This window comes from Malus sylvestris, chromosome 17, assembly GCF_916048215.2.
Source record: "Malus sylvestris chromosome 17, drMalSylv7.2, whole genome shotgun sequence".
Lineage (NCBI taxonomy): Eukaryota > Viridiplantae > Streptophyta > Magnoliopsida > Rosales > Rosaceae > Malus > Malus sylvestris.
In genome coordinates, this window is record NC_062276.1 from 6,990,030 (window position 1) to 7,000,566 (window position 10,537).

The 10,537-nt window shown below is 38.6% G+C and overlaps 1 protein-coding gene across 2 annotated transcripts; it reads right to left on the minus strand.

The window, feature by feature from the left end:
* Positions 1-1,819: 1,819 nt before the first annotated feature.
* On the minus strand, positions 1,820-3,863 carry LOC126610119 (uncharacterized). Of its 2 annotated transcripts, none has more exons than XM_050278099.1 (2): positions 3,791-3,863; positions 1,820-2,984 (listed from the first exon to the last, which is right to left on the minus strand). In XM_050278099.1, the coding sequence occupies exon 2, from the start codon at positions 2,974-2,976 to the stop codon at positions 2,476-2,478; it is 501 nt and encodes a 166-aa protein (XP_050134056.1). In that variant the 5' UTR covers positions 2,977-2,984; positions 3,791-3,863; the 3' UTR covers positions 1,820-2,475. The 2 variants fall into 2 exon arrangements, with proteins under 2 accessions (XP_050134056.1, XP_050134055.1); XM_050278098.1 differs by lacking the exon at positions 3,791-3,863 and adding an exon at positions 3,066-3,504.
* Positions 3,864-10,537: the final 6,674 nt, after the last annotated feature.

Here is a 10,537-nt window from a genome sequence, read left to right on the forward strand (position 1 = left end):
TCATCGAGGACATTTTCTTTTTCTGGAAGTCCAGAATCATGAATTGTGGATTTGTCATTCATTCTTTCTTCCTGAATGATTTCATTTGGATTCAGTTGTGCCCTTGTCTTTCTCTTTCGAGGGGCTGAATCTTTTGAACTTGGTGGTCTACCACGCTTCAGGCGTGCACCAGATGAATCATTCGCTGCCACTTTATTTTGTCAAACAGGGACATCAATTCTAGCAGGTGCATTTGCAGCTGGTATATGCGATTTTGTCACTTTCATAGCATCATTAAATGCATCTGGCATTTGATTGGCAATGCTTTGAAGATGAACGATCCTCTTTACTTCATTTTCACATTGAATGCTTCGAGGATCAAAATGAGACAAGGTGGGAACAACCCATGTCAGTTCTTTCCGTTCTTCTGGAACGGTCTTTTCTCCCCCTAACGATGGGAAGACTGTCTCATCGAAATGACAATCAGCAAAACGAGCTGTAAACATATCACCTGTCAAGGGTTCTAAATATCTAATGATATATGGTGAATCAAAACCCACATAAATTCCCAGTCTACGCTGAGGTCCCATTTTAGTGCGTTGCGGAGGTGCAATAGGCACATAAACAACACAACCAAAAACTCGTAAATGTGAAATGTTTGGCTGATGTCCAAACACGAGTTGTATTGAGGAGTATTGGTGGTTGGCTATAGGTCTCAATCGAACCAATGATGCAGCATGTAGGATGGCATGTCCCATGCAGAAACTAGCAATTTGGTTTTCATAAGCAGAGTGCGGGCTATTAACTGAAGCCGCTTGATCAATGTTTCTGCTAAACCATTTTGAGTATGGACATGAGGAACAGGGTGTTCAACATCAATGCCCAATGTCATGCAGTAATCATCAAAGGTTTGAGACGTAAATTCACCAGCGTTATCAAGTCGGATTGACTTAATGGGATAATCTGATAACTGTGCTCGTAACTTAGTTATCTGAGCAAGAAGTTTCGCAAAAGCTACATTCTGAGTAGACAAGAGACAAACATGTGACCATCTGGTGGATGCATCAACCAAAACCATAAAATATCGAAATGGTCCACAAGATGGTTGAATAGGTCCACAAATATCCCCTTGAATTCTTTGCAGAAATGATGGGGATTCAGCATCAACCTTTAGTTGTGATGGTCTTATTACCAACTTCCCTTGAGAACAAGCCTTGCAAGTGTTATCATTTGAGATAGCAATGTCTCTGCTCAATAATGGATGTCCATTAGAGTTGGTAATGATCCTACGCATCATGGTGGATCCTGGATGATCCAGACGGTCATGCCAAAGCATGTAAACTTTTGAATCAATGAACTTATGGTTCATGACAGTATGTGATTCAATTGTCCTTATATATGTATAATATAATCCACTCGAAAAACCACGCAACTTCTCCAATATACGCTTCTGGGTATTATTGGAGGTAATGCATATATACTCCACATTTTCTGCACTTTTCGTTTCAATGTGGTATCCATTTAGACGTATGTCTTTGAAACTCAACAAATTTCGAGTAGATCGAGTAGCATACAATGCATTTTGTATGGACAATATTGTTCCATTTGGTAACATAATCTGGGCTTTCCCTGAGCCTTCAATCACATTTGAAGGTCCTGATATTGTTGTTACCCCTACTCTTGTAAGCATTAAGCTTGAGAAATACTTTCGATCACGAAGTATTGTATGTGTGGTTGCACTGTCTGCAAGACAAATATCTCCACCATTTCTCATGTTCTGAGAATAACCACAGTTTTTATCCATGCTTTCTGAGTAAATGGAATCACAGTTAACAAACAATTTATAACAGGAAATTTACATGCCACTTTTATTGAATCTGAAAAACTAGTTTTAGACAACAAGTTCAGCATAATAAAAGTACATCAAACATAAACGATTTAGTCGGACCGATATACTTCATTCCCCCTTTCCATAATGAAGTCTGAAACATCGAGGTGAGTTGCGTCAAATTGCCCTGATAAATCAAACACTGGATCAAGTATATCCATTGGTTTAGCCTGGTCGAGAAAATTGGTCTCGACACCCTTCTCCTTGAGGGAGGCTTGATACAACTCCACCAGATGTTTTGGGGTACGACAAGTTCACGCCCAATGCCCATTGCCACCACACCTATGGCAGGCTCCTTCAGAGTTCCTGGGAGCATTGGTCATGTGAGCTTTGCCTTTGTGACGATTCACATTTTTGAAGCTCGGGCCAGAATTATGCCTCGGAACCTGGTTGTGAAACTAACCACCATGGTTCTTGCCTTTTCTATTCCATCGACCTCGTTTGTGGCCACGTCCTCGTTTATGATAATCACCACCAGAGGATGTGGCGTTCACTTCGAGGGAAGCAGCATTCACTTCTGGGAATGGTGCAGATCCAGTAGGTCGGGAATTATGGTTTTTCATCAGGAGCTCATTGTTCTGTTCAGCTACCAGGAGCACAGATATCAGCTAGTTGTATTCAGTGTAGCTTCGCGCTCTATACTGCTGCTGCAGGAGCACGTTATTGGCATGAAATGTGCTGTAAGTCTTTTCCAACAACATTTCCTCAGTAATGGTATCCCCACAGAGCTTCATCTGAGAGGTAATCCTGAACAACGCAGAATTGTACTCCGCCACTGATTTGAAATCCTGAATTCTCAGGTGAGACCACTCATAGCGAGCTTTTGGAAGAAACACTGTTGTCTGGTGATTGTATCTGCTTCTCAAGGCCTCCCAGAGAGCTAACGGATCTTCAACCGTTAAGTACTCACTCTTTAGTGCCTCATCAAGATGGCGGCGAATAAAGATCATGGCCTTCGCCCGATCTTGAGAGGATGAGCTGCTTTCTTCCCTGATGGTATCTCCAAGATTCCCTGCTTCCAGATGGATCTTGGTATCAAGTACCCAGGTAAGGTAATTCTTCCCAGTAATGTCCAGGGCAGCATATTCAAGCTTTGCCAAGTTCGCCATTTTCTTTTCTGAAAGAAAATGAGATGTGTAAGAACTTGCAATAATATGTATTCCTGGAGGAATGTAATGTTAGAACTTCTGGTTCTTACAAATTTTTCATTTTGATCTTCAGGCCAAAATGATAAGCACTCGAAACTTCTGGCTCGAGATTTTCAGGGTGAATGAGAAAGGCGATTGTACCGCACCATTCTCATTGAAAGAATGTAACATGGAATGGGCGATTAGTCCGCACCATTCAAGTAGCAAGAAAATTGAAATACGCAGAGCAGGGTGGGCGATTATACCGCACCACCTAAAATTGCAATGAAATTAAACAACAGGTAAATGTAAATTTGCAGAGCAAGGTGGGCGATTATACCACTCCACCTGAAATTTGCAGTAAAAGTAGATCTGCAGTCCAAGATAGGCGATGATACCGCACCATCTTGGATCGCAGTAAGATGAAATTTGCAGTTCAAGATGAGCGATTGTACCGCACCATCTTGGATTGCAGTAAAATCAACATAAATAAATACTGGGTTAGTAATCAATATCCAAACCAAACAAGTAATCAAAGATGTATGTAACCGCTAGTTGGAGAACTACGAGCAGGCATGGAGCAAATAGTTCTTCGCGAGGGTATACCGCGCAGTTGAGGCAGAGGAAGAAGATGAACAGGAAAAACCTTAGAGGAAACAATTTTTTTTTTTTCGTTCGGCGGAGAGAAATGAGAGAATGATTTCCTTTTTGTTTAGTGAATGTAAATGAGACATGATTATATTTAGAGACTCGTGCTGATAACGTGTTATATAAATGTAAAAGTTAGAGAGATAACCTTTATAGTGAGTGGACCGAAGCAGAGGTAAAATATCACACTGTAATTAAAACACAAGGAGATGGTAAATTAAGGGGAATGGATGATATTATTGATCTGTTTTTCATATCCTTTGATTGCATTCGAGTGCTCTATTTATATAGCAACTCAAACAACCGTATTAATTACATATGGAAATTTACAGCATGTAACCTTTGACAAACATGATCTCCTGCATCCAAAGTCACTTTCCAATTTGCATGGTCATTGAAAACTGCTACCAATGTTTTCAGTTTCTACGTGGGCATTCAATACCCATTAGTATTTTCAACACAATGTATATTTTATTGTCTTGCATATATAAATGTTCCTTGTTTCGAAGAAAAGAGGGAGGAGAAAAAGAAACAACAGCTTATTTTTTTTTTTAAATTGAGTTCTGAAAGCAACATATATAAAAGGTGTGAGTTCAAAAGTTCTTTCATTGTGCAAGGAAGAAGGTTATGGGCTGTTTTATCTTGGGGACGACGTGGTGTTTGAAAACTGCTTGCACACTTTGGGCAGAGCCGCGAAACGTCTTAAAGAGAGCGACTTAGTCCGCGACTCATCCCAAAAATCACTCACCACTCAAGACTTCTACATTTTTCGGGTAACTTTGTTCCTTTTTATTACTACAATTTTAAGACGTATTCAATCTGCCATGCATTATAAGGCAAACTCTGCTTTTCGGGCAAATCTTGTTGAAGAGCAACTGATTGCAATAATATCAGAAATCAACGTAGTTGATGGATCTGAGGGATGGTGGGTGGACACTGGCTCTTCTCGCCATGTTTGCTATGATCGTTCCCTTTTCAAGACCTATTCTGTGGCTGAGGGAAGGAAAGTGTTGTTGGGTGATTCGCACTCAACTGATGTAGCAGGTACTGGAGAGGTGGAGTTGAAGTTTTCCTCTGGAAAAACCATGATACTGAAAGATGTGATGCACGCTCCAGCGATAAGGAAGAATTTGGTCTCGAGCATTGGCGCAGATACATATACTCTTACTAAAAATGGGGTTTTTGTGGGAAAGGGATATGCTACTGATGGAATGTTTAAATTGAATGTTGATGCTAAAAAAATGTCTACTTCTATTTACATGTTGTCTTTGTTTAATACTTGGCATGCTAGACTTTGTCATGTTAACAAACGCTTAGTTAAGAACATGAGTAACTTAGGTTTTTTACCCAATTTATCATTGAATGATTTTGAAAAATGTGAATATTGTAGTCAAGCTAAAATCACTAGAACTTCACATAAATCTGCCAATAGAGAATCTGAACCACTTGACTTAATTCATTCCGATATATGCGAATTTGATAGAGTGTTAACTGGAAATGGAAAACGTTATTTTATTACCTTTATTGATGATTGTTCGAATTACTATTTTGTCTATCTTATGAAAAATAAAAGTAAAGCTATTGACATGTTCAATAGAATTGGGAAATTATTACAATTAACGTATGTATTATTGAGCTTTTATATGATTTTTTGAGAATTTATAATAATTGATGTGAGTTAAGTTTTAAATTAAACTAGTTACGAGGTTTAAAGTTTGGAAATTAATTATTTAAAATTCGTAGACCCTTCGAGGTCACAATTTATATGCTTGAATAGAGCTCGATCTCATGAACGCGTAGGCATAAACCGTTCGTGAAACGGAATTATAACGAGGAAGTTATTAACGATAGAAGTTGAGGGTAAAATAATTATTTTGTCATTAAGATGGAAGATTTCAGAAAATCTGGAACAAAAGGGGAGTGCCACGTGCGTGGCACTAATGGAAAGGAAATGAGAGATAAGGGAGAGTCTCGGGACCAATCCAAGGGTAAAGAAATGAGGGAAATGAGATAAGAGGGTAGGAGGAAAACCGGGCTCCATCGACCCGTGACCCGACCCAACTGAAACGTTGGTTTCCAAGGCTCCCTCCGGTTGAATTTCGGTGAAAAATTTTGTGTCACCTCCTAAGAAATACTACACAACCCTCCCTTTACCTTGTACTGATAAGATCCAAATCTCTAGGCCCTTAATCAACCTGCAAGTAACACAGAGGATAGAGATGGAGAAGGAAGGAAGAGATGGAGCAGAGCTCTTGAATTGTTTTTGTTTATATTTCTTTTTATCAAATTAACCATTGGGAAAAGCCATTACACATTGAACTATTTAAAGTACTCCCAAACCCACTGCCAACTAGCAGAATCTAACAACTTTCCTAATTACTTGTAATGGTCCCATTTAACTACATTGCCTACCCCTTAAGGACAACCTTGTCCTCAAGGTTAAAAAAGAAGAACTGGTTGTACTTCTCAATTGCTTTTTTCTCCCCAGTGAAAGCTGCAACTGTTCTAATGGAACCAACTGTTTGTTCTACCATATTGCCAGCTTCTACATAAGCAGATTGTCCGTGTGACAACATTTTTGACATGATAGTAGCCATGATTGCACCAGCAATGACAATGGCAGGAATGGTGGCCAACAATACAACAGTGAGGCGCCACCCTTGGACAAAAGCAATCATAAAACCACCAAGAAAAGTTGAACAAAGTTGTATATACTTCCACACTACAAAAACAATGCTGCTTGCAAGCTCATCCAATATCATATTCTCTGCATAGTTTTTAATCCCAATTTTCCTTGCAAGTAGGCGTGTTGTCTCGTGTCTTGCATTCGCAACATCGCAATTTTCCCCTAAAGTAATCAAAAACTCGCACAGCGTAGCGGGGCAACCTCCTGTTGCTAACATCAATGGAGTGTATCCATTGGCCTCAGAAGCACTCACATTAGAACCCATCTTATCAGCACGCAACTCCATCATTATTTCCTTTATTGCTAGCTTTGTGGTATTATAAGATTTCCCAATAATGGCAGGAAGTGTGGGTACAGAAGAAACCATAATCACATGCCTCGCCAATTCAGCCTTGTATTGAGTAATTGAGCTCTCTTGTACAATGGGAACATTTGTATCAACAATAAGGAACATAGCTACCGTAATATTAGCTTCATTGTGCTCTTTTGTCACAGATTTCCCACGCTCCTTGAAATGCATTACATGAAATAAGAAAAGTAAGATTGAAGCTGTTGTTGTTCCATCTTCCTGAAAAGGAAGCTTGACCGCAATCTCTAAATTGGGGGAACTTGTGAAACTGTTGGCAACCATGGAAATGACTTTCTCGAAGTAAGAGGTTTGTGCAATCAGTGACTTTCTTGGATTAAGTGGCAAGGCATCAGATAAGTAGGCGTCATCAAGAAATGTTGATTCATCTCTACCAAATATAACATCTCCATAACCATGAAACAATGATCTTCAAACAAAATGGCCCAAGTCTTGATATCAGGCACATTTTCATTTGTAGCTCTCTCTCCTTTAACAATACCCACACTAGCCTTTCTTACACCCAATAGCCCCAAGAGGAATTGTAATACTATAGTATCTAGTGCAGCATCACAGAATAATATGGCAATTTTCCAAGCATTATCTTGCTCAATAACCAAGGGTAGGAAAAGAACTATAGGAAGCAACTTCTGGATATTATAAGGGAATAAATTTGCCTTGATTTTGAGAGGATCATTTCGGTGTTTATGGTTGAGTATTACAAACACTTCCTCTTCTTGTCCGAAATGTCCATCTTGATGCCCTTTCAAGTTAGCATATTCTTCCAAGAACCTGATCAAGGTTGTAACAATTTGCACCAGCAAGAGCACGATTTGACCAAAAACACGATAGTTCCATGCTTCTGTAATATTTGTAGCAAGTTGTAGACCTGTGTAGCAGACCACTTCTTGATACAACGCAGGGTTTGGAGTGTTGGAAAAGATCTGGAGTTTGTTATCATTCTTACTGTTCTGAAAAAATATCGATACATATAGGTTCTTCCCTTTACTGATTGTAGCATTGAGAGCACTAGTAGCAGGCATAGCTGAGTCCTCTTTGTCAAACTGAACAAACCCAAAACCTTTTCTCTTCCCATTTTCTTCTACTACCGTGAAAGAGAGGAGAATGCAGGGCCTCTCCATCAACCATATCGTATAATTCCTTTGATTGAGAGAGCTTAGAGGATATTTGTTTTCCATCAACTTTGGATAGCGATTTATTCTACCCTATAAGAAAGAGAGAGCTTAGAGGATATTTGTTCCCTCTCCTCCAGCAATCTTCTACATCTTGCCCGTGCAAAGGACCGTCTTTCGTTGATTTCTTCGTCTTCTCCGTGCCGCACCGACGTAAGAAAATTTTAATTTTTTCTTGTCTTCTTCTTAGGAGGTGCTGCCACGGGGCAGCCGTCGGGGTGGTGCGGCACGTCGGCTGGCGGGGGCCAGGAATCGGCTTGTCATGGGCCAAGGAGGTGGTGTGGTAGGGGCCATTGCTTGTGTTGCTCGGCTTGATTGAAGCCAAGGAATAGCTCGGCATGGGCTGAGGAAGTGGCGTGGCATGGGCAACGATTTAGGCTACCATGTTTGGGCTGCTTGCCAAAAATGAGGAAACTGTTTGAGTTTGATTTCTCAGCTGCCGTAGATAGAGCAGTCAAGGATAAAGCTGCCAAGATTGGAGCTGCTGAAGATAAAATCTCGGATGAGTGAACTATTATGTGCAAAAGTGGCTGCTGCCCCTGACCATTTGCTGCCTAGTTGATCTTCAAACATTCGATCTTTTAAGCTATATGGCCTTCTCGCACTGGAGAGCTTACCTAGATGGGTGTCGGGGAATTAGTTTACCCTCTCGCACTGGAGAGCAATTAGTTTACCCTCTCACGCTGGAGAGCAATTAGTTTACCCTCTCGCGCTGGAAAGCAATTAGTTTACCCTTTCGCACTGCAGAGCAATTAGTTTATCTTCTCGCACTGGAGAGCAAACCCATATAGGTATAAATATATTAATTTGGGGTGTTATTTGATGATTCAATTAGCAATTAATATATTAATTAGGTATAAATATATTAATTGGCTAATTATCATAATAAAAGAAATGTTTTGGGAGGTTTTGGGAGGTTATGTAATGATTTCCTTGCAGAGGATATGGAGATGAGATAAATTTGAACTTATTATCTATTTTGGGCACTCTTGACTCGGTTGATGGATGATTCTCCACTGCTCGCGTGTAGGAAATCCGGTGTGTCTCGAGGGCAATTTTGTCTTCTTCACCCAAAAATTCAGTGTCGCCTTGTGATTATTTTTGGCTCTACAACTAGCTCATTGTGAGGCTTAGCTCACTTCCCCACCCCTCTTAGTGTATATAATATCATTTGGTAAAAAATTTAAAAAAAAAAGCAAACAAACTTTCAATTCCCTTGAAAATTATTCTATCTATCCGTAAGTGAACCGCAATTGTCATTCTAATTTTGGTTTTGAGTAAAATATTGCAGATTTATTCGTGTATATTTATCTATGACTAGTTCAAATGAAAACATTTATGTTGGGTTCAATTCATTCGATATAACGGAAAAATGGAAAAGTACGATTTTTTTCTTCAAATATGACTATGATTTTGACTCGTCAAATATGACATGCCAATATATTGTCTCTGTTGAGATTTAAAGAGAATCTTTTGTCAGAGTAATATAAAATAAAGGAGGATACTAAGAATAAAAAATTTGAAGAAAAAATTAAGCAACATTAAGCTCTTAATAAGGAAAAAACTTGAAGACAAATTGCCAATTTGGGATTGTTTTTGGGACAAAAATAATTGGTTTCTTTTTTTTTTCTTTCATTCTTGGGGGTTTTTTTTTTTTTTTTAAATGGGACAACTGGTGGCGAACCACAGTTATCCATTCATTTTGGAGTCCAGAGGAGGCTAGTTAGGAATTGCACCATACTCGTGGCCGCGATCAAGCAAATTCACAACTTACAGAGTATCAAACCTAGTTCCTCCCATTGTTTCCCTTCATTCTTGGGGTTTTACCTTTACTTAAATTTAGTGTACAAATACCTCCATAGAGATATACATTTGTTCCATGTTTTTGTTTTAAACTTTTTTTTTTTACTTTTCAATTATTATTTAAACTAGTGTTTGATGATATAGTTCTCATAAATTTACAACTTAGGTTTATATGTCTTTTATGATTTTTGCTTGTTTTGATGTGTGTGAGGCTTATTGGAGGAAAATTAAGTTGATGGTGTTAGTTTTTATCTATTGTAATTTCTGTTAATTTTGTTGTCGAACTAAACTTTTTATTAGATTTTATTTATCGAATTTTTTTTTGGGATTATAAAACCACTCAACTAAATGATAGAGGGCTGGTTTGGAAGTGCTTTAGATGATTGAAAGCGGTTTTGATGAAATTAATTTTGGGTTCCAAAAACATTTTAAGTGTTTTTTTTTGGAATAAGCATCAGATATGTGTTCCTTGAAAAAAAAAACACTTAAAGTGTTTTTCTATGATCCATTATGATTTTTTACTAAGAATTGGTTTCAAAAACACTTAATATCAACTATCTAGTCTACCACGATAAAAATGTTGAGTTTGGTATTAATTTCAATTTTTTTGCAAAAACTAAAACGAATTGTGAACTTTTTGCATCATTTTATTTTTCAGTAATCAGATATTGTTTGGGGAAAAAAGCCAACCCCAAGATTTTAATCCAAAAGTTTAGAAAGAGAACAACAGTGGGCTGTGGGGACTTGCATTCGGTGGAGCTGTCGACTATGTAAGAGACAAGCACAATGCCATCCCTGTTGTAAACAGTTGGTATGTTTGCCCACATGTGTATAGTAATGTGTATAGTAAAGTATCACATGTGTATA

Coding starts and splice junctions, on each gene's coding strand:
- LOC126610119 (XM_050278099.1), bottom strand. CDS start 2,976: ATGGCGAACTTGGCAAAGCTTGAATATGCTGCCCTGGACATTACTGGG.